At 40.2% G+C, this 25,810-nt stretch overlaps 1 protein-coding gene across 1 annotated transcript in view; it reads right to left on the bottom strand.

Moving 5' to 3' along the window:
* Positions 1–3,949: 3,949 nt before the first annotated feature.
* Positions 3,950–25,810, bottom strand: part of LOC149818054 (putative protein arginine N-methyltransferase 6) — a 78,072-nt gene continuing 56,211 nt past the window's right edge. The window contains exons 12-14 of the mRNA XM_089986138.1: positions 4,545–4,663; positions 4,428–4,466; positions 3,950–4,331 (exon numbers count right to left, since the gene is read on the bottom strand). Of these exons, the coding sequence (XP_089842264.1) occupies positions 4,319–4,331; positions 4,428–4,466; positions 4,545–4,663 (171 nt within the window). The 3' untranslated portion in view covers positions 3,950–4,318. The remainder of the gene's footprint in view (positions 4,332–4,427; positions 4,467–4,544; positions 4,664–25,810) is intronic.

Raw genomic sequence — 25,810 nt, forward strand, 5'->3', positions numbered from 1 at the left:
TCCATTATTAAATTGTAGCTAGTTTGCACCTCTGCATCAAGGGGGGAAAAAGGAAAGAAAGGTTAACAATTCAATCACACATAACCACAAAATCGAGCAGCTGTGATTTAGTTATGCAATTTAAGACATCAACATCAAGCTCAAAGCAACACCAAGAGGCACAGCATGGCCACAACACGAAATTACATAGTCATCAAACTTGCCCAAACTGAAAAAGCAAATTGCGGACCTCTCTCTCTCTCTCTCTCTCTCTCTCTCTCTCTCTCTCTCTCTCTCTCTCTCTCTCTCTCTCTCTCTCTCTCTTGTCAATATCAAAAAACGTCCTTGCAACTCCAGGGGATATAAAATCGATCCGCAATCGCGAAGAGTAAATCAACATGTGAAACGAGAAATGCAAAATCAACACATTGCTTCCATAAATCGTTCAACGGATTCCACATGTTACTAAAAATGACTCAACCCTTGTTCATAACACCAAAACATGAAACACCCTAGCTTCCGAGCATCTACAAGTTTTAATGTATGAATGAATTCAGTATCACTGATACAATTAACTCCGATGCAACCAAAACTCCTCGTAATCAAAGTGGGAAAAGAACCAGCTTCACCAATCAAGCGAAACCACTAGCTTCCAACAGAAGCAGAAAAAATCAACGGCTACAACAAATAAAAAACTCAAAGAAAGAAACCAAAAACAAAAAAACCCACAAAGAAAGACTTATGTGCAACAACCGACATGCGAACCCAAACATTTGCAATCCACTTTTAAAGTCCAGAATTCAACAAAAAACATATAAACATACGAGCACAAAAAGAAGCCAAAGGAACGAATCACCTCACCAATCTGCAACACGAAATGGGTTTTCCGAAATCGATATCGGATGCCCCAACGAAGCCGAAGATGCAGAAGCGAGGAGCCGACGGGATGCCGCTTCGACTACGGGGGAGGCTTTACAGGAGTGCGAACGAGAGACGAGAATGGAGTTCGAGAGTGGGAGAGAGGTCATACTCAGGAAAACATTAAAATATATCTCACTCTCCTACTCTCAGAAGAGCGCAAACGAAGAGTCGACGAATCAACCCTCTGAGTGCTCCGAGCTAGGGTTTACGTCTGGTTCAGGAGACGCAGCCGGCCAGGAGAATTCACGATAATAGCAGAAAATGAAGAACGTGATATCTTGAACTTCCAAGTGAGAGAACGGAAAGGAACAAAGCTCCGACGAAATCATGAAAATTATCGCGGTATCGAGTTCTTCGACTGTAGAAGGATGAAATGGCGGGACGTTCTGGAAATCGATTGTTTTTTTTTTTTTGAGAAAGGATTTTGCCAAAATTGGCAAACGCAAGAAATAATAAGGAATCCGCAACGAACGCCACGTTTAGTCGAGGCAACGATGTGGTTCGATCTGCCGTCTTAGCCTTTCTTCCCTGGTTTTCTTGGGCCCCACTAATGGATCGGATTTTCTCCGATATCTGACCAAATTTAATCACTTGGATATGGTTTTCACATTTTTGCTCCCAAATATTTGATGAATATCCAAATCTATTTACATGTAAAAAACCAGATTTGGTATCCATTCCGAGTTCTAAATCTTTTATCCTACATGCAATTCGCAAAATGACAAAAATATGACCATTTTTCGAAATACTCTTCCAATTATTCTTTTCATCTATAAAATCACACATACCCAACTTCACAGAGAATTTTTTAATCCTCACATGTGCAGAACTGGTGAAGTTCATATATGGCTCTACTCTTCGGTTAACACAAATTCTCACTTAAAAAGAGTTTTGCACATTTTTTAAAATTTATGTGTGAACTTTATGTTAATCTCCAACTTTAAAATATCACACATTTGTCACAAAGTTTGTGCATAATTTTATGTGAACCTAGTTTTACTCTCAAAGGTTGAAATATCACACATATGTTTCGAAGTTCGCATAAAATTATGTGCAAACTTCGTGTGTAAAAACCAGAACACTGCATCCCAGAATCTGTGAGAATTTCGTGAGCATAAATTTTTATGATTATTTGTGGTCTCTAACCAGTGGCCACTTTTTTGGCAACTATTCCAGCTTATCCGATCCAAACCATTTATATCTATACCAAAGTGAGATGCCCAAGAGATAAGCTGAGTACATCTGTTGATCAGTAATGAACAATATAAAGTGTGAGGAGGTAAGAGGGCAGCTCTCGGTAAACCAAGTTTTCCAAAAGTGAAAAACAAATATTAAAACCTGATTCATGAAAAGTTGCATCACCCAAACAAATGTCAAACCCAGCTTATGTTAAAAGCGAGGCTGGTACGTTACTTTAAATTTTTACTTAGAGAAACCGCCCCAGCTGCAGTGGCTCAGCCTGCTGTACTTACGGTCTCTGTTCATGTAGGCGTAAAATTCTGAGGGCTTGCCTCTCAACCCCAGGGAGTCACCAAGCTTAGGCTTACGCAGAGGGGTGACCGATTTGAACCTACGCTCGGTCTAGGCCCCATCCTACTAGTGCCATAGGCATTGTTTGAGAGTTGGCAATTGAGGAATTTGCGCATTTGAAAAACAGAATAATAATTCTTAGAATTGGCAGCTACCACCCTTAAGGCATGTTTGGATGACCAACAGCCTCAAGTGGACCAATAGGTGATGGTAATTTACCAATTACAGTTTCGGGTACACTCACCAGAACAAGGTGGGGATATTATCGTACCTCATTCCACAATGCAATATCCCAAATCTTAGGAAAAGTTGGTAGAACCCAAACAGAGCCTCAAATGTCTTTAACTGCAGGATCATGCCCCCTTGACCTCATTGAACAAGTTGGCTTTTCAATACGATGGCGTTTTTAGGCTTGCAAATCAAAGGGAGGTCTCATGTATAAGAAAAAATATAGGCCATTTTTTAACGATATCGTAATTTTATCACCAGATTTTCATAAGCTTATTTAACCCCCCCAAAATGCAATAACTTCAAAATGTCACTTATTTTGAAAATGCCGTGTTTTTATTGAAATATTATGTCGTTATTACTGCAATATTTATATTTTTTATGTTTTGTATGTATTTATATATTTTTTAAAGTTATATATATCAATATTTCCTCACACCGGAAAAGTTATATTATCTCGTTATTACTGGAAAAGTGCAACTGGAGTCTTGTGCAATCGTAGAATGCCATTGCAGTTGAAGGGAAAGTTTTATAGGACAACTATTAGGCCCACTTTACTATATGGTACGGAATGTTGGGCGGCCAAGAGAAATCATATTCAAAAAATGAGTGTAGCTGAGATGCGTATGCTTAGATGGATGTGTAGAAATACAATAAAAGATAAGATTCAGAACGAGGAGATACGTAAGAAGGTAGGCGTTGCACCCATTAAAAATAAGATGAGAGAGAATCGTTTACGGTGGTTTGGACATATTCGGCGAAAGACTAATGATGCTCCAACTAGAAGGATGGAGAAATGAGAAAATATATTAGTTAAAAGAAGTCGGGGTAGGCCTAGGAAGACTTGGATGGAGATGATAGGAAAGGATATGAATGCTTTGAACCTCACCAAGAACATGACATTGGATAGAAATGATTGGAGGAGAAGAATTCATGTGGAAGACCCAGAATGATTTTCTTTTTTGGTTCATATCGCCGACCCCAATTGTTTTGGGACGAAGGAGTAGTTGTTGTTGTTGTATATATATCAATATTTCCCAAGGAAAAACAAATTTTCTTTTTTAAATTTATCACAAGATTTCCTTGGACAAGAAAATCCCGATCATGAAATTTGTGACTACGGTCTCATGCATGAAGGATGTTGGAGATGCTGAACATGGGCATCTCGAAAACTAGGCCCCTGGATCTGTACAATTTTAAAACTAGGGCATGAAGTCCAAGCTTTATCCCACGAAGACTTTAGCTCTTCATAGACTACCAACTGAAATAGCAATTCAAAGTCTTCACTAATAAGTATTCTGACTTGATGATGATAGACCTCACCAAGTTCCACAAAAAAGTACAGCAGTTTCTTAACATGAAATAAGATGGTAAAAGTAACATTTTGTGGAGCTCGAGAAAGAGCTTAACAATATATGATATAACAAAAGACATTATACAGGGTCACCTCCAACACCCACAACCTCTGACGTTTGCTAAACAAACTTCAACCACCACCATGTTTGATTGGAGTATAGTGGCTAAGATCAGCCTCTCTTGCGTCCAGTCGATGGCTGAAACACAGAAAATATCACCCTAGCACTGCCATCTAGATCAGTGGTGCTTTGCCATGCTCTCAACTGAATAAGATACTGTCTTGAATCTTCAAATTAAACCCCTCCTATCCTCCATATCTGATTAGTGGAGTCACCACAAGTCAAACAGTTTGTAAAGGCCTGGCAGAGTAACCAAAGAAATTCTTCCAAAATTGAGGAAAATGAAGGGATCACCGCATTACAGATTCTTTGACAAATGATCTCCCACCTGAACTGCAACACCACAGTGTTCGTCCAACAGTCAGGAAGAAAACAGCATGAAAAATAATTTCTGTGATAAATTCAACTCACGCATATTCCAGATGAATATTTAAGAAGCGAGGGTTTTCCTTGCTCTGTGATAATGTAACAGATCCTTCAATTATCTGATCTTGCTTCACCTCTATCGGCTCATAAAAGTACAACAATGTCTGTGAAAGAATATATCATTTTAGTAGACAAGTCTTTCCCACACACAGGCGTGCACTCAATCTTCACAAGTTCAAATTTCTGTTGGAAATATATATTTTTCTCAAGGAACTACGAGAAGCAACAATGAAATTTTTTATTCAAATATGAGCAAAAAACCAAAAAAGAGACGAAGTAATAATCAATAAAACTTACTGCAGAAAAAAAGCCACGATGATAACCCAGTACTGATTTCCATTTAGTGAGACAAAAATCCAGACATGTGCATCAATTAGTGAAAGACAACTTCCAAACAGATAGAAGCACGAATATGAAACTATGCTTGAAATGGTTAGAATAACCATGTAGCACCACAGAAAGTCCAAGATGAGTAAGATAAGGATACACCATGTGGGGCCACATCCACCTCCAACAATAACATACATACACGTAACAAGATTGGGTTCAAATTAGACAAAGAGATGTTGGTCAAGGTCACAAGCTATAGGCTTTTGCCTAGAAACGTTAGGAATCTCTTAGGAACTGCAAAGCATGACTGTGACAAAGAATCAACTTTTTTTTTCCGTTAGGCCAAGGGAAAACCCCTCCATCACTGACCACGCATTGGCAGGTCTCCGGTGGGTAAAGCCCTTGCATTCCAAGACAACTTCTAAACAGATAGAAGCACGAATATGAAACTATGCTTGAAATGGTTAGAATAACCATGTAGCACCACAGAAAGTCCAAGATGAGTAAGATAAGGATACACCATGTGGGGCCACATCCACCTCCAACAATAACATACATACACGTAACAAGATTGGGTTCAAATTAGACAAAGAGATGTTGGTCAAGGTCACAAACTATAGGCTTTTGCCTAGAAACGTTAGGAATCTCTTAGGAACTGCAAAGCATGACTGTGACAAAGAATCAACTTTTTTTTCCGTTTGCCTAGGCCAAGGGAAAACCCCTCCATCACTGACCACGCATTGGCAGGCCTCCGGTGGGTAAAGCCCTTGCAGTCCCTCCCCACCACCCACCACCCCCAGCCCCAGCCCCCCACTCCCCACCAGGGAGTACACCCAGATTTGACCTTGCAGCAGGGAATGTCCCCTGTGGGTTTCGAACTTGTGACGTCCCATCAACTTCGTGACTACCATAAGTCATCCTTACCAGATGAGTGGAGCCCTTGTGGGCAAGTATCAGCTGGTTTCAACCTAGAGAAAATGCAAAATCCAATCACAAGGAATTGTTCAGCAATTTCTTGACTAGGCCCAAAGTTTGACATTCATATTGGCCAATAAGAATTTTAACTTTCAATTCATACAATTGGGTGAAAAAAAAAATCCTACAGGAGATAATATGGAACAACAACCTCTGTCACAAACATACAAGGTTTGGAAAAAGAACAAAAAAGGTGCCTCGAAGATTTCTGCTTATTGATCAGAATCTGTTTAATATCAACAGTAAGGTCAGACATCCATGACCGATAGTTCACTTCTTTACAAGATGGTCATATGATATTGTTATCATTAATCAACATCAATAATACAAGTTAAATGACTACAGTATCTAGTTCACCACTCTAACCAATGTCACCACACTTTGTAATAACCATGAATTTTATCAGATAAATAAACTTGAAATTTATGTTCTTAAGCGGGTACAAGGATATTTTTAGTCTTATTTGTTTATTCGTATTTGGATCTCGGATATCCTATTTGGATCTTCAATGTTGGATCCCTAATATCCAATTTAGATCTTCGATATTCTATTCGGATCTTAGATATCGGATCACGAACATTAAATTGGATATCTAATAATAGATTTCGATCAAATGGATCGGATATCGAGTTTTGGATCCTCAATATCATGGTCAAATTTGATATTGGATCCAGGACGAAATGAGTGAGTCAGTGAAGTTTAAATCGAATTTTTAATGGAAAATTTTTATATTAGGCCTACAATACTGTAGTGGGATTGGTATAGCCTATGCGATGTTCGGATCCATCCTAGACATCGAAGATTTAAATATGGCGATGAACCAATTAAATTTTTTATGTTTGGATCCATAATAGTGATCTAGATCCATGTATGTTAATTCGGATCCATAGTGTGAAGAAAAACTTCGGATCCTTAGATCCGTATTTCTTAAAGGGGTTTTGTGAGCACGATGGATCTTGGACCCATAATAAGTTGTTAAGATCCATAATAATGTACTTGGGTCCAAAGAAATCTAGTTTGAGTTTATATTCGAAAATTTAAATATTAATACTTTAAAAAATTTAAAAGAAGATCTAGATCCGTGGATTGATCCGAATAAGCCCGAAACTTTGGAACTCAAAAAGATAGATGGGTCGCGGGTCACGATCGATCCAAATTCGCACGTACTGGTGCGTTAAAAAAAAAACTTGGAGCTACCGCTTAGGACAAGTTAGTAGTCTAGGTCCCCTAACTCCGAGGACTGAGAACCATCGAGCCATTGCTACTCAAAGCAAGAAAACGCTTATCTTCGGAGTTGTGTACCATCTACCCTCTCCAAGGTAAGCCCAAGTCTGAGTGGGTTACTTATCTTAATAGTTACTTGACTTTTCAGGTTTTTTCCTTATCTAAACTCAATAGCTCATAGACACTGGGATTCACAAAAATTATGAATCATACCACAATAGTAATATTTTCTCAATCATTCATACCTTAAATAGGTATGTTACCAAATTTTATCCATTTAATTGTGCAATCTCACCTAGAGTGCTCCAGTACCTTTAAACTAGTCCGGCTTCACAATTTTCTTTATTTGTGCATGTGCTTTGACTTTGTTAGTTTAGGTGTACTTAGACACCTTGTTGGTGTAATTCAACACCAAGCTCAAACCTGGGCAACCCTGTATATCTTAAGATTTATCATACCAGTGCATGTCACAATCTACGAGAATATACCTAATATCGTAATGAGATGGAGGATGCAAACAGTCATTTAGTAAATGATGGTATTAAATATCAAATTTGCAGATGCTACACCACCACCATTGTCATACACACATATGCGTGTATAGGTATTAATATTAATAACACAACTTTTGTATACGATTAAGTATATTAAGATGTCAAATATTAAGATGAACTCGCATAAACAAAAATTGTCATTTTAAAGATATGTACAAAGGAGTAGTAACCAATGTCCGCACTTGTGGAGGGGTGACAACCAATTTTCCTATAACGATTGGGTTACATCAAGGATCTGCATTAAGCCCTTTCCTATTTGTTATAGTGATGATGAGCTTACGAGATCAATTAAAAAAAATGTGCCGTGGAGTATGTTGTTTGCTGATGATATTGTTTTGATTGATAAGTCTAGAGTTGAGGTTAATGCTAAGTTAGAATTATGAAGACAGACATTGGAAGCAAGAGGTTTTAAGTTGAGTAAGAGTGAGACAGAATATATGGAATATCGGTTTAGTAAGCAACGAAGTAGTGATGGGAGTGTAGTGAAGTTTGGTGAGCAAGAAATACCGATGGATGACCGTTTCAAATATTTGGGATCTATCATTCAAAAGTATGGAGAAATTGATGGAGATGTAAATCATAAGATAAAGGTTGGGTGGATGAAATGGAAAAGTGCAACTAGAGTGTTGTGCGATCGTAGAATGTCATTGCAGTTGAAGAGAAAGTTTTATAGGACGACAATTAGGCCCGCTTTACTATATGGTACGGAATGTTGGGCTGCCAAGAGACATCATATTCAAAAAATGAGTGTAGCTGAGATGCGGATGCTTAGATGGATGTGTGGAAATACAATAAAAGACAAGATTCGAAACGAGGAGATACGTAAGAAGGTAGGTGTTGCATCCATTGAAAATAAGATGAGAGAGAATCGTTTACAGTGGTTTGAACATATTCGGCGAAGGCCTAATGATGCTCGAGAAATGGGAAAATATATCAGTTAAAAGAGGTCGGGGTAGGCCTAAGAAGACTTGGATGGAGATGATAGGAAAGGATATGAATGCTTTGAACCTTACCGAGGACATGGCATTGGATAGAAATGATTGGAGGAGAAGGATTCATGTGGAAGACCCAAAATGATTTCCTTTTTTGGTTCATATCGCCGACCCCAATTGTTTTGGGATGAAGGCGTAGTTGTTGTTGTTGTTGTTGTTGTAAGTACCACAGACAATAAAATCTGTCCAAAATTAAAGACTTTGGTCCAACATAAACATTCTTTAATACTAAAAATGTGAACTAATACATTTCACTACAAGTCCAAGACAATGCTAGTAGTACCACAAAAATCAACTACTTATTCCTAAATATGCAACATAGACTAATGAAAGTACACAAATTGTTCTACCTAAATGCATCTCTTCTCTCAAATACGTACACTAAACAGACATCAGGAATTATATCTACTCAACAGAGCAATCGGCAGAGATTACAGGCATCTTTTAAAGTGTGCATGAGGTTATTTTTCACATATTCAACAGGTAAGAATAGAAGATACGAGAAAAGGCAGCATGTGGGTGAACAAGCACACATATGCACCAGCACATATATATGCAGATATGAAAGCCAAAGAATGGCGTTAGTAGCAGTATATGTTACTGGACATTAAGCTCTCTTTTCTTATCGATGGAAAGCATGCATGTGTAAGGTGAAAAAAAAAACATGAAATATGTCATTATGATGAGTAACGAATTACACAAATCTCTCAGTACACCTGGAAGAAATACAAACAACCTACATTGATGACAGATTATAAGTAACAAACAGACCAAAGGAAATGAATTTTGGAAACATTTGCAACTGTGTTCTGTGGGTTCATGGACCACCACCGGGAGGAAGGCTACATTAAAACAACTCAAGAATGCATATGGGCCATACTGTATCTAATATGTTCCAAACAGATCTGTTTTTTTTTCTCTTTAGGCATATATTGAAAATGCATAGCAGCCCCGAACATTAGAATAGAACACAGCATAAGAATCCTACTCTAACAATACACTTATACATACAGGTAAATCGTTATATATTCTTCAAAACAGTAAACAAGCGGGTCAGATAATTTTTTTTCAAACCAGATAGGTAGATAAAAAAACCCGCATATCAAGTTGTCTGCGTACACACTTCACGCAGGGCCAAAAGATTTTCGGGATTTGCACAAATTTGGTTCACGTGAATGAGTTATAGAACAAACATTGCATATTTTGGAACAAAATACACAGTAACCAAAGTGAGACTCCTACCTTTGAACTGAAAATCCCCATTTTTTTTTCGATATGAGTTTTACGGAAAAAACTTGCATGCCTGACACCAGCACATGCAAAAATCACAGTGAATCCTACTTGTGAATCGCAGATCCCCCACACTTTTATCGGTTGATTCCTTCCAGCTGTCGTGAAACCGAGCCCCTTTTTTTTCTCTGAATGTGAAGAAGGAAGATAGAAGAAGGGATAAAGGGGAGAGAGTAATGAGAGAAAGGAAGAGGAATAACAAGGTAACAAAAGAGAGGTTTTAAAGAGGTGAGGGAGAGAGAGGTGAAGGAGAAATGGGGAAAAAAATTGGGAAAACGGCGAGAGATCGTGGGGGAGAGGAGGTCGGTTACCCACCCTTCCTCATCCATTTCTGGCTGCATTAAAACATGCAGCCCCTCTCTTTCTTATCCCAAACGTGAACCCTTTTTAGGGTTTGCGTGTTCTCCTTTTAACTTTAACGTTTTTTTTACTTTCCATTTAACGCACCAGTACGTGCGAATTTGGATCGATCGTGACCCGCGACCCATCTATCTTTTTGCGTTCCAAAGTTTCGGGCTTATCCGGATCCATCCACGGATCCAGATCTTCTTTTAAAAATTTTAAAGTATTAATATTTAAATTTTCGAATATAAACCCAAACTAGATTTCTTTATACCAAAGTACATTATCATGGATCTCAACAACTGATTATGAGTCCAAGATCCATCATGCTCACAAAACCCCTTTAAGAAATACGGATCTAAGATTCGAAGTTTTTCTTCACACTATGGATCCAAATTAACATACATGGATCTAGACCACTATTATGGATCCAAACATAAAAAATTTAATTGGTTCATCGCCATATTTAAATATCCGATGTCTAGGATCCAAATGCAATATTGTGGATCCGAACATCGCATAGGCTATACCAATCTCACTAGAGTATTATAGGCCCAATATAATTTTTTTCCATTAAAAATTTGATTTAAGATTCGTGGACCCACTTAATTCATCCTGAATCCAATATCAAATCTGACCATGATATTGGGGATCCAAAACCTGAGATCCGATCAATTTGATTGAAATCTATTATTAGATATCCAATTTAATGTTCGTGATCCGATATCTAAGATCAGAATGGAATATCGAAGATCCGAACAGGATATTAGGGATCCAACATTGAAGATCCAAATAGGATATCCGAGGTCCAAATACGAATAAACAAATAAGACAATAAAAATATCCTTGTACCCGCTTAAGGACATAAATTTCAAGTTTATTTATCTGATAAAATTCACGGTTATTACATCCCTTCCCCCTTAAAAGAATTTCGTCCTCGAAATTCACATATAAGGACTACTCGAAAAGACTTTGGTACTTTTCTCGCATACTGGCCTCAGGTTTCCATGTGCTTTCGTCGATGTCATGATGTTGTCATCTAACCTTAACAAGAGGGATGGTCTTGGATCTTAGTACTCGTTCACTCCGTTCCAAAATCTTTACTGACTTTTCTTCCATCATCAGGTCTTCCCGTATATCCACGTCTTCATACTAAATGACATGGGACGGATCTTGAATATACTTCCTCAGCATAGACACGTGAAATACATTATGAATTTGGGTATACTGAGGAGGTAAAGATAACTGATAGGCTATTTCATTAACCCGTTCCAAAATCTCGAATGGTCCCACAAATCTGGGACTCGAGTTTCCTTTCTTGCCAAATTGAAAAATGCTTTTGGTTAGTGACACCTTCACGAAAACCTGATCTCCCACTTCAAAAGTGAGTTCCCTATGTCATTGGTCCGCATAACTCTTTTGTCGGCTCTGAGCTGTCAACAATCTATCTCTTATCATCTGGACCTGTTGGGTATAGTGTTGTAGTACAATTGGTGATTTTATAGCTCGTTCATCAACTTCGTCCCAATACATGGGTGATCTGTAGGGTCGTCCGTACATAGCCTCAAAAGGAGCCATGTCGATACTCGCATGATAACTGTTGTTGTAAGCGAATTCGGCGAAAACCACATGCTTATCCCATTCGCCCTTCCAATCCAGCATACATGATCGTAACATATCCTCCAGAGTCTGGATGGTCCTCTCGGATTGCCCGTCAGTTTAAGGATTGTGGACAGATCCAATACTGCACCTTGAAACCGAGGCAGAGAGAGAGAGAGATGCTGAGAGGGAGAAATCGTAGTCATCGTTTAGGGCTAATCACCTCTAGTTTAAATAGAGGTTAGCCTGAGAGAAAAATTACAAACAGGTCCCTCATTATTTGTAAAATGCTAAAGAACCATCTTTTAAGAATAAATAAATAAACTTTAAGAATAAAAGACTTAAAATAACAAATGGTCGACTAATCTTAACACTCTCCCTCAAACTGGAGCATAGATATCAATCATGCTCAGCTTGCCGCAACATTTTGAGAAACTGGGACTAGTAAAAGGCTTTGTAAACATATCTGCAACTTGATCCTCTAAGTTTAGATGCTTGGTAGAGATATGGCCAGCTTAAACCATATCTCTTACATAGTGGCAGTCAACTTCAATATATTTTGTCCTCTCATGAAACACAGGATTATTTGCTATATACGTAGTTGCCTTGTAATCACACATCATCACCATAGGAGATGAAACCTTCACTTGAAGATCATTTACCATGTGGACAGATCCAATACTGCACCTTAGAACCAAGGCAGAGAGAAAGAGAAGAGAGAGAGAGGCTGAGAGGGAGAAATCACAATCATCGTTTAGGGCTAATCACCTCTAGTTTAAATAGAGGTTAGCCTGAAAGAAAAATTACAAACGGGTCCCTCATTATTTGTAAAATGCTAAAGAACCATCTTTTAAGAATAAATAAATAAACTTTAAGAATAAAAGACTTGAAATAACAAATGGTCGACTAATCTTAACAGGGATGAAAAGTGGTAATCAGTTTTAGCTTTGTACCTAAAGCTTGTTGTAATTGTCCCCAAAACCGAGAGGTAAACCGTGGATCCTGATCGGATATAATCTCTCTGATGTACAAATCCGCTAAGCTCTCAAGAGATTGGTTGATCCGTATGGGTAAGAAGTGAGCTGATTTGGTCAACCTGTCTACTATCACCCATATGGTGTCGTGTTGTCTTCGAGTTTTAGGCAAACCCACTACGAAATCCATGGTGATTTATTCTAATTTCCACTGCGGAATCTCCATCTGCTGCAACATTCCTCCAGGTACCCCGCGCTTCATTCCATTCCACCAATACCCCTGTTGTAAGTCTTTAAACATATTTGTACTTCGCGGGTATATGATGTACTTGGACTTATATGCCTCGCCCAATAGTTCTTCCTTTAACTTAGGGTCGCTAGGGACCCAAAGTCGCTTTTGCATCCAAATATTGCCATCTTCCTTCAGTGTGAATGAGGAATCTTCTTGTTGAGTAAGCGACTTAAGCTTTTTATATTGGGGATCCTCCTTCTGACTCTCAATAATTCTTATGAGAATCTCAGGAGAGCAGATAAACTGGATAGCTTAATGATTCTCAGCTCGTCTCCGAACGGCTTTCAGTCAGTAAACTCTTCCACCAATTTCCATCCCTTTGCCACTAAACTGGACAAAGTGCAACCCACTTTGCGACTAAGAGAATCTGCTATAATATTTGTTTTTCCCGGATGATAGAAAATAGTAAAGTCATAGTCCTTTATGAACTTCAACCAATGTCGTTGTCGTATATTCAACTCTTTCTGGGAGCCCCTCCAACGGTTGTAAATATAATTGTTGGAGGGGGCTCCAACGTATATGTTGTGGGCCCCCTCATGGCCAAAATGAAAAGAAATAAAAAAAGAAAATAAAAGAAAACATAAAAAAATAAAAATAAATTACGAACATATTCTCAAAAGAAAATGTGTAAAAAGGCAGTTATACCCCTATCGTGTATTATATATATATATATATATATATATAGAAAGAGAGAGAGAGAGATATGCATATCTATATATGCATATGTATCTCTCTCTATATATATATAAATATATACAAAAGAGGCAATTACATATTACAATTTAACACCTCCCTTCAAACTTAGGGTGAAATAACCGAAAGTTTGTCAAGAAGGAAATTGAATCCAGGAGAACAGAGTGCCTTGGTGAAGAAGTCTGTCAGTTGATATTCTAATGTTACATAAGATCTATAACTTTTCTTAGATATTCTTCACGAACATAGTGACAATCCATCTCAATATGCTTCATGTGCTCATAAAATGTGTGATTTTTGGCAATGTAGATTGCGCTTTTATTATCACAACATAGCTTTATGGGCCCTTCAACTCGTATATTCATATCTTCCAGCAATCTTCGAATTCAAACAATTTTCATGATAGTACTTGCCATGGCTCTATATTCAGCTTCGGTGGATGAGAGAGATACTTTGTGTTGTTTCTTGCATCTCCAAGAAATTAAGGATTCCCCTAAAAAAATGCAAAAACCAGTGGTGGAGTGACGGTTATTTGGGTCACCTCCCCAATCAGAGTCAGTATAAGCAATTAAATTTAATTCAGAAGAAGAAGATAGAAATACCCCTTGTTTATGGTTCCCTTTATGTATCTGACAATTCGGAGAATGGCGCGTATATATATTGTACTTGGGGCATGTTGAAACTGACTAGCAACATGCACTGCATGAGAGATATCAGGTTTGATAATGCTAAGATATGTTAGTGATCCAACCAGTTGCATGTAAGGAGTGGGATCTTTCAGATGAATCCTATCATCAATCTTCATTTTTTATCCTACTATTTCAGGAGTTTCACATACCTTATCATCTGTAATTTCTGATCTGTCAATAATCTTACAAACAAGTTTAGTTTGAGATAAAAAATAACCTCTCTGAGAATAGGCAACCTCAGTACCCAAAAAATATGTCAAAAAACCTAAGTCTGACATTTCAAATTTTATAGTTAATGTAGATTTAATGCTCTTGATTCCTTTGACATCATCACGTGTCATTAACATGTCATCAACATATAATAATAATATTACAATTCCTGCATCAGATTTCTTAACAAACAAAGCAGTGTCAGTATAACACGCTGAAAATCTATTTTCTAACATTACATTGTTAAATCTATCGTACCAAGCCTTGGGAGCTTGTTTTAAACCATAAAGAGCGTTTCGTCACTGAAGAACCTTTCATTTAGGAATTTTCATACCTGGTGGAGCATCCATATAGACTTCTTCATTAAGATCTCCATTTGAAAAATATTTCATTTCTTAATTGAGGCGATAGCGATGAGACACCTATCAATGACCATGCGTGCTACTGGAGCAAATGTTTCATCGTAGTCAATTCCATATTTTTGACTATACCCTTTTTGCTACTAAGCGAACTTTATATCTTTCACGAGATCCATCACTCTTGGTTTTGACTTTAAAAAACCATCTACATCCTATAGTTTTCTTTTCGTTAAGAAGATTTTGGAATTCCCATGTGTTGACTTTCCTAAGAGCTCTAAGTTTGTTTTCCATAGCTTCTTTTCATTCAACATATTTTTGGCTTCCTCAAAGTTTCTAGGTTCGAAATATGAGCGAATGGCACTAAGACAATCTCTATATTTAGGAGAGAATGGGATACGAATCTAGAGAAAACTTTCCTAGTTCTTTTAGGATTTGTATCAAAAGAGGAGGTAAATTCCCTAGGTTCACTATATTGTTCAATTGCACTTCTAAAAGTGGCTTTATCTCTATGTGTATAAGTGATAGGATTATTAGATCTCCCTCTTTGTTGATGATGGTTGGTAGATGGATTGGAATCATTATTGTTTTCATCCATTTCATGATCACTAGTATCATTACATGATAATTCATCATCACTGATATCATCATTTCTAGATAATAGGTCAAATAAAAAAAGAATAGTCAACATTATTTTCATGTGATTTACATTTTTCGAAACCACTATCATTTTCCAAAAAGGTCACATTCCTTGAGACTGATAATGAGAATTTGGAGAAATATATGATAGCAAATAAGGAAGTTAAAAAAGTAGTTCGGAACGCGAGGGATAAGATATATAAGAAGGTTTATGACAAGTTGGATACCAAAGAGGGCGAGAAGGATATTTATAGACTTGCAAAGATGAGAGATAGGAAACCGAGGGATTTGTGTCTGGTTAGATGTATCAAAGAGACATCATATTCGAAAAATGAGTATAGCTGAGATGCGGATGCTTAGATGGATGTGTGGAAATACAATAAAAGATAAAATTCAGAACGAGAAGATACGTAAGAAGGTAGGCGTTGCACCCATTGAAAATAAGATGAGAGAGAATCGTTTACGATGGTTTGGACATATTCGACGAAGGCCTAATGATGCTCCAGTCAAAAGGATGGAGAAATGGGAAAATATATTAGTTAAAAGAGGTCGGGGTAGGCCTAGGAAGACTTGGATGGAGATGATAGGAAAGGATATGAATGCTTTGAACCTCACCGAGGACATGGCATTGGATAGAAATGATTGGAGGAAAAGGATTCATGTGGAAGACCCAAAATGATTTTCTTTTTTGGTTCATATCGCCGACCCCAATTGTTTTGGGACGAAGGCGTAGTTGTTGTTGTTGTTGTTGTTGTTGTCACATTCTTTGAGACATATAGTTTGTCATTTGAAACATCATAACATTGAAATCCTTTTTGTGTTTTGGAATATCCAAGAAATGCGCATGAAATGGCTTTTGGTGAGAGTTTATCATTTTTGTCCGTAAGTACAAAACATTTGCATTAAAAAATTCTTAACCTATTATAGTCAGGTTCTTTTTTATATAATTTTTCAAAAGAAAAAATTTTGTTTAGATTTTTGGATGGAACGTCTCGGCCCAAAAATCTTTTTGGAATGTTTTGAGATATGAGTAAGGTTCTAGTGGTTTCAATGATATGCCTATGCTTTCTTTATGCCAACCCATTTTGTTGAGGGGTCTTAAGACATGATTTTTGGTGAACAATATTGTATCTTTCAAAGTAACTCTTAAATTCATTGAAGAGATATTCACCTAAGGAGTTGGTCCTAAATATTTTTAGGTTCTCACTAAATTGATTCTTAATCATCATATGATATGATTTAAAACATGAAAATACTTCATTTTTGTGTTTAAGGAATTATATCCAACAATATCAAGAGTAATCATCCATAAAGATTACATAATATGCAAAACCGCCTTTTGATATAACGGGTGCCGGTCTCAAACATCCGAATGAACAATTTCAAAAGGTTTAGTGGTAAACATAGATCTTTGTTCAAAAGGCATACTTCTCATTTCTTCAAGAATACAATCATTACAAGAGAACAAACTTTTACAAAGATTTTTGACTAAATCTAAATAGGATAACTTGGTGATGTTTGGATGACTAAGTCTTTTGTGTCAAACATTTATATCTTTATGTTGTGTACAACAACAACAACAACTACGCCTTCAACCCAAAACAATTGGGGTCGGCGATATGAACCAACAAAGAAAATCATTATGGGTCTTCCACATGAATCCTTCTCCTCCATTCATTTTTATCCAATGCCATGTCCTCGGTGAGGTTCAAAGCATTCATATCCTTTCTTATCACCTCCATCCATGTCTTCCTAGGCCTACCCCGACCTCTTTTAACTAATATATTTTCCCATTTCTCCATCCTTCTAACTGGAGCATCATTAGGCCTTCGTCGAATATGTCCAAACCACTGTAAACGATTCTCTCTCATCTTATTTTCAATGGGTGCAACGCCTACCTTCTTACGTATCTCCTTGTTCCGAATCTTATCTTTTATTGTATTTCCACACATCCATCTCAGCATACGCATCTCAGCTACACTCATTTTTTGAATATGATGTCTCTTGGCAGCCCAACATTCCATATAATAGTAAAGCAGACCTAATAGTCGTCCTATAAAACTTTCCCTTCAACCGCAATGGCATTCTACGATCGCACAACACTCCAGTTGCATTCTTCCATTTCATCCACCCAACCTTTATCCTATGATTTACATCTCCATCAATTTCTCCATACTTTTGAATGATAGATCCTAAATATTTGAAAGAATCATCCACCGGTATTTCGTGCTCACCAAGCTTCACTACACTCCCATCACTACTTTGTTGCTTACTAAATCGACATTCCATGTATTTTGTCTTACTTTTACTCAACTTAAAACTAATTTGCTTCCAATGTCTGTCTCCATAATTCTAACTTAACATTAACCCCAGCTTTAGACTCATCAATCAAAACAATATCATCAGCAAACAACATACACCACGGCACATTTTCTTGAATTGATCTTGTAAGCTCATCTATCACTATAGCAAACAGGAAAGGGCTTAAAGTAGATCCTTGATGTAACCCAACCGTTATAGGAAAATTGGTTGTCACCCCTCCACAAGTGCGGACATTGGTTACTACTCCTTCATACATATATTTATGTTGTGTAACGTTACAAAATGTAGTTTTTGGTATTTGGAGAGAGTCCACATAATATAAATCTTCTTTCCTAGAGCCTTCCCCAAGCAACTTCCTGGACCGGCGATCCTGTATTAAGCATTTATCAGATGAGAATTTTATATCACATTCATGATCCGTGAGTTGAGAGACAGAAAGTAAATTAAATTCAATTTTGGTATAAATCTAATTTTAGAAATAAAGAAATTTTGTCTTTCAAAGTTTCTAATGCCTTTAATTTCAAGAGAAGTGCCATCCGCGGTTGAAACAAAAGAAGGTGATGTATTTTTTGAATATTCGGAAAGAGATAAAGCATTTGCAGACATGTGAAATAATGCACCTGAGTCTAAGAGCCAAAAGGTTTTCCCTGGAGGAGAAAACGTAGACACGATGGCTCCGAAAATGGCTCCCTTGAGAAGAGGTTGAAGTGCCTCCATAATTTGATTTAGAGAGAGAGCTCCATTTATGAAAGTACATGAACTTTCTTCTTTTTGCGGTTGGGATGTGGTGGCCATGGCCAACAATTTCTTCCATTTGGGACATATCGGTTTGATGTGCCCCGGTTCTATGAAAAAATGACATACAATTTTGCTATAGTCCTTTCTTCTGCCTTGTCCACTATTAGTTTCTTGATTTTGATTTTTAAAATGAGGTTTGTAGATTCTCAAATTATTTCCCGGCCTAAAAACGACATTCACTCCATTTTCTTTTTTATTTGAAGGCATTGCAAGAACACTTAAATTGTGCTTGCTTATGCCCATACGAGTTTCTTCCCCACTTAATTTTGTGATAACATCTTCAAGAGAGGGAGAAGTGAAGTTAGACAAGAGAGAAGATTTAATTTGCTCAAATTCAGGACTTAGCCCATTCAAAAAATTAAACAATCAATCTTCCTCTAATTTCTTATGACGAAGTTCTATGGCTTCGCTCTATTTTGGTTTGAACTGAAAAGACGTGTGTTTTGTTTATAATGGATCACGGGTCAAGAGATCCAGATCCGTAATCATGCCCTTTCATTAATGGCATATGTGTAATTATCTTTTATTGTAAAAGGGTATTTTTGTAAAGCCCGTGGAAAAAAAACCCGTGTCGGACACGTGTTAGACACATGCCCTGCACGTGTCAGACACGTGTCACGGTCGGTCCCCCCGTGTCGGGCCCGGATCCGAGTTGGACCCGGACCCGAGCCCGAGCTCGGACCCGGCTCCTCGAACGATCGAGAAGCCTGTGACTTTAAAAAGTCACATGGGTCTCGGGAGAGGGGCAGAACCCCTCGCCCCTTCTCTCTCATCTGCTCTGCCCCTCATCACGCCGCTGCCGCCAGCGATAGGAGGCGCCGGCGAGCGACTCCGTCCGACCGCCTCCCCTCTGAGTTCCGGCAGCCTTCCCGGCGACGCTAGCATCCCTCGCTGCCTCCCCGTCGCCGGTGATCGCAGCCATCGGCTTTTCCCCCTTTTTTGATGTCGACCTCCCCGTCGCCGGTGTCCTCAGCCGACGACGGCCTTTGAGCTCGGGCGACCATCTCCACTCCTCTCCCTCGTTTCACCGTCATCGGTGAGTGCTGCCGTCGGCGACTCGCCGCCGGCCTTGTCTGCTGTCAACCGCGCCTCCCCTCTCAGTCACCGACGACTCGCCGTCAGCCACGGACACCGTCCTGGGTGCTGCAGCCGCCGACGATCGTCGCCTCCCCCTTGGTGTCTCCTGTGTTGTCGACGCCGGCGAATCGCCGCCGGCCACCACCCTTTCTTCCTCCCTGTTGCTGCCAGCGATCCTCCCTGCGTCTTGAAGACCAACCGCCAGGAACCCCGAGCACGCCGTCAGCGCCCCTTCCACTCGGCTCCTCCCTCGTCACGGCGGTCTTCGGAGGTGAACCCTCTCCTCTTCGTTGCTTCTTTTTTTTCTTTCTTGTGTGTTGGGTGGATCCACAGGGGGGCTGAGCCCCTTGTCGTCACCGCTTGTTGGCAGGGGGCTAACCCCCCCTGCCGCCTTTTGTTGTTGGTCGACAGGGGGCTGAGCCCCCTGTCGTTGGCTCTTCTTGGCAGGGGGTTCCGCCCCCTGTCATTCCTCTCTTTTTGCTGTTGGACGACAGGGGGGCTGAGCCCCCTGTCGCCTCTTGTTTTGGCAGGGGGTTACCCCCCCCCCCCTCTGCCTTTTTCGCTCTTGGTCGACAGGGGGCTGAGCCCCCTGTCGCCTCTTGTCGGAAGGGGGTTACCCCCTGCCTTTTTGCAATAGGTCAGCAGGGGGACTGAGCCCCCCTGCTCTTTTGTTTGGTTCTCAGTAAGGAGAGGGGTCCCCCTACCTTGATGTTGCTTCTCGGCAGGGGGCTTCGCCCCCCTGTCTTCTGTTGTTTGTCGGCAGGGGGCTAGGCCCCCTGCCTTCGATTGTTTCCCCTGCAGGGGGCGGAGCCCCCCTGCACCATTCTGTTGCTCCTCGGCAGGGGGCTCTGTCCCCCTGCCTCTTGCATTGTGCAGGCAAGGGGCGAGGCCCCCCTGCTTTCTTGTTTTCAAGCAGGGGCTTGCCCCCTGCATCTCTGTTGTTCTCTGGCAAGGGGCTCTGCCCCCTTGCCTTGTTCTTGCTGCCGGCAGGGGGCTGCGCCCCTGTCTCGTGTTCTGACAGGGGGTGTTTCCCCCCTGCCTTGTTGTGGCAGGTGTGGCAGGGAGCTTCTGCTCCCTCCCCTGCCATTTTTTTTGTGCCGGGCAGACAGGGAGCTCCTGCTCCCTGTCTCTGCTGCTTTTGCCAAGCAGGGCTGAGGCCCCTGCCTCTGGCACACCTGTCTGCAGGATGCAGAGTTTCTGCATCTGCCTCCTGCAGGCAGGGAGACCTTGTTGCCTTGTTGCTTGTTTATCTTCGGCATATGCTAACGATCTAAGCTCTCCAGGTTGAACGGTGGATCCAGCTCGCCCTCTGTGGCTCGAGCTCTTGCTTGCCTACGCTGCATGCGTACGAGGACCCGCAACCCCTTAAGGTAGGGGATTCTTGCGTGAAAGGACAATGAACTGATAAATGCTAAAATAAGAAAGATAACTAAAAGATGACGATATATGTATACGTATAATATATATACGTATATCTTTACCTTCAAGGACGCGGTTTCGCGATCCTTGTCCTCTTTACTTTCCTGCACTTTCCTTTCTGTCACCGTCACGCTATATGTGCCTAGGCTTTTCTATTACTGTCTTTACATTCCATGTCTTTTAACTCAAGGACGCGGTTTCGCGATCCTTGTCCTCTTTACTTTTCCGCACTTTACTTTCCTGTTGTCCCGCGCTTTGCGCCTTGGCATTTACTTGCTCATGTCTGCTCTGTTCTCTAGGATGCAAGTCCTGGTCCTCCTTTACGTTCTTGCACTTTACTTCCTGTATTTACTTGTTGCCCCGCGCTTTATGCGCCATGGCTTTGCTTCTGCTTTACTCTTCGTATTTTACTTTCCTGTGATGACGTGCTTGCTCTTGCACTTACCTTTTGTATGTATTCGTCTTTTCCTTGTTGCTGCGCTTCGTGCATATGCCTTGTTCGTGCATGTATCCTATCTCTGTCGCATGCTCCTTTTCCTGCTTGCGCTTATTGATCTATCGAGGTGCAACCCTATGCCTCGTGAGTCGTCCTTTACACTTGCGTAGTCAGTATAGGATCTCTTACCTCACGAATCGCTTGCGTAGTTGCCTGCTTGTGCGTTACGATGATCGAGGTATGATCTCATACCTCATGTGGAGCTTTAGCGTTCTACCCTCGCGGTGCGGCTTCGCCCACCAAGTCTTGTCCCTTGTTTTGCCTTAGTATGTGCATGAGTTTGCCTCTTGTCAGCTTGCACTCCCTGAGTGCAACTTCGAGTGCATAGTGTATATCGTCTCACTTGGCTTACAAGCCACGACACACTTATGCACTTCAGTTCTCAAAAGACATCGTCATAGGTGCAAACTTATTTTCAAGATGTATAGCTTGTAAAGCAGAGGTAGCGGTCGGACCTCCCAAATTGATGTATTTGGGATAGATGTGTTACAACCATAGTTTGCCTATTCGATACGACTTAGATAACCTTATTTAGGATCCTGCGCACGAATAGGGGTGGGGATCCTAGCGAGGTACTTGCGCCATCTCTAGATCGACGTTACCTCACCTCTGATACGAGACCTAGTTTCTAGGTTTTCTGGTTCAACCATGTTTGCAGCGCCTTCCTTCCTTCGGGAAGGTATTGTTGGATCTACTACAATGTATCCATGTTCCTCCTCTTGTAGTTCTACACTTAGTCATGTACGATATGTTTTAGACTACGAAGAGCAGGACGAGAGGTCTATAAGAACCTCTAAACGTGTATTGACACATTGAGCCAATCATGTTATGTTGTTTTCGCCTAATAGGCAAATTGCTCGCGATTGTCTAAAGGACCCGAGCACGATCAGTTGGAACTGAAATGAGTTCACTGTGGGCTTCTATAAAGTAGAAGCATTGGGATTTCCTGCGAGAGATCCACAACCCTCTCATCGTGGTTGTACTTTTGAACAGGTACGTTGCGTACTACGATGAGTAGGATGAGAGGTCTATGTCTCCCTCGAACATGCAATGGCATGTGTTTGAGATCACAAGAGTGATGTTTCTACCCTCAGTGGGGATTGATCCCTTTCATCGTGATTATACATTTTGCATAGGTACGATGCGTACTGCGGTGAGTAAGATGTGAATTGTGTGCTTGCCTCGAATACGCAATGGCGCGTATAACTCACCTAAATAATAATCATGTGCCTTCACAGGCAAGATGCTCGATTGGGTTGAAAGACCAGAGCATGAGAATGGGACGGCGGTTAAGAAACCCTCCGTCGTGCCCATTCGGGGCAGTTCATCAAGAAAGAGGATGGATGGTACAAAACTCTGATGGACAGTCATTAATGACAATCTCGGGCAAAGATCCGACCTTCCCCAGTCATCGGAGGTTAGGGGAACCCTTCAGGCCACTTATGCAGAAGTTTGGATGCGCATCCATTGGGCCTTTGTTTGCCTTTGGGGATTTACTCTCTTGGTCACTGGCCGTCTCCTCAGGAAGCGGACTGAGTCAGTCATTCGAGGTATAATAAAATACATAGCATAACAGACCCCCGAATCGATCTCGGTTGTTTCTACGTTTTGCCTTGTGCGTACCCACAATGGCCTGCTCAGTAATGAGACAAGATATAACTTATACACATGATCATGAGATATGCATATTGTGACGTGCGTTTCTTGCTTGCTTGTTAGCTCGATTGTTAGGTATGCTACTCGTTGAGCTAGGTACGTCTGTCGAGGCGTTACCCTTGTTGGTTGAACTGCTTACGCAGTTCCTTGCTTGGTAATAACTAGCTTCTCATACTAGTTGATTATTTGTCCTGTGTAGCTTATGAATTGTTTGTGATACAATAGCTTGTGCCTCACGATGAATGTAATCACTTGTCGATGGATTGAGCCATCCTATGGTACTTGTATGTATTACGAGTGTTGTTATGAATACCTGTATTATGCAATTGCTTTGCTTGGCTGGTGAATAGAGTTAGTTACTCTTCACCTATTATATCTATGGGATTGCTATAGTTGTTTGTTTAGCACTCTGATCCTTCTTGCTCTTGTACGTAGCTATTTGCCTTACTAGAGCCTTGCTTACTTTACAGCACATTTGGTTAGATCTGCTAGTTTTGCTTGTTCTTGTTTTAGCTAGCGTTTATCTTACTTATTGCAACTTTTGCTCTTTCTTGTCCTTTGCACCCCTGCTAGTCTGTTGTGAGACTGACCCATTTTCATGGGCAGGTGGTGAACAGGTTGAGACAGCTTGCGATGGCATGATGACGCGATGCATTCAAGGCAATTCCCTTTCCTGACGTTGCGCTCCTGGGGATACTTTTGATGGATGTGGTATAAGGTTTCTTTGAAAGCATCTCTTTTGATTATAACTCTGTATTTCTAAAACTGTATTACCAAAATGTGGTTCTTCTTTTCATTTCAATAAAATATATATTTGAACTGCAAATCGGTTTGTAAGGGGAAATTTGTTTTTGGTTGTAATGCGCCCAAGGTCTAGGGACTTGTTGTTTTGAACCTGATCTTCCGCTGAACTTCTGTTTTAAACTCTGATAAATGATTGATTTCAAAGCTTTCAACATTTTTCATAAAAGATTTCAAGTCCACGATTTTGGGACGTTACAGCTTTTGGTATCAGAGCAACAAGGAAAGTGGTAATCCTTGATCATCTGCCATCTGCATCGCACTGTGAGTATTATTTTCTCTTAACTTATTTTGTATTTATTTTAATTAAAGAATGTGTTTTTGCTTAGATGTCGTTTCATAAACTGATCAAATCTATAGACGCATTAACCGGAGCAGTTGAGCAGCTCCAAGCGATGGTCTAGAACCTGGATCATAAGGTTGATAGGTTGGATTGCAAGAGCACCAATCTAGAGCGAGGTGTCAACCCTCATGTTTTGTCTGATCCTATGTGCCTTCGGAGCCCCGACGATTGTCATTTTTGCGGAAAGGTGGGTCATTCTGCTGAAGAATGCCACTGTAAGCAACGTCGCGACAGAAAGTCTGTCGAAGATAGTGCTGACAACAAGCGTCGACCTGCTAAAAGACAGAAACTAAGCGAAGGAAATAAGCCTCAGCGACCGTTAAACCCAAAGTGTCTGAGATGCGATCGTGTTCATCGTGGACAGGCATGTCCCCGAGCCTCGGGTGGCTGTTTTTATTGTGGCAGGATGGGCCACTTTATCCGTGATTGTCGCATAAAGAAGGTCGATGACCTCCGGCGAGTGGGCAGTACGCCCCAACCTTCTCAGCAATAGTAACAGAACACATAGAAAATCGTCGAATAGACACTTTTGTTAGTCTTAGTTTAAGGCTTTTTGTGTGTTTTGTTACGCATTTTTATCAAGTCAAAGCTTATCGATGGAATTTCGTGTGACTTTGGTGTCTTTGTGATCTTAATGATTGTGATGCTTATTAGGTGAATGATGTGTCACGCCTACAAATGATTAGTTTTTGATGATACATCACGCCTACGTAACTGTGTTGCAGGGATTCGCATTATGATTGGTTGTGTGATTTTCATCATCTTTGTATAGCATGATTGATGAGTATCATGAGTATTGGACTAAGATGTCTTGTAGATATGTGCGTATGTTTCACGCTGAATTGGTCGAATGCGATGTGCTTCGAGGTAAGAATTGTGGATGCATATGATGGTGCAAAGATTTGAATTGTCTTATTTGCACATGCAACTTGAATCCTGTGAATTTATTGAACTGCGTAGGAGTTACGTAAGATGAAGTTTAGTTGATTCATAATATATTACCTGCGAGTTTCTGTGTATAGAATTCATGCTTTGATTGCGCATACTTTGAGGTCCTATTTGAGGATACAATATTCTGGTGGCATTGATGAATTGCGTAGTTTAAATCTTCTATGTGATGTGATTGATATGCCACGTGATAAGAATTGTTGGAAGAATGTGTGATTTTGTGTTTTGTTCT

Source organism: Nuphar pumila, chromosome 13 (assembly GCF_984573655.1).
Source record: "Nuphar pumila chromosome 13, dmNupPumi1.hap1.1, whole genome shotgun sequence".
Taxonomy (NCBI): domain Eukaryota; kingdom Viridiplantae; phylum Streptophyta; class Magnoliopsida; order Nymphaeales; family Nymphaeaceae; genus Nuphar; species Nuphar pumila.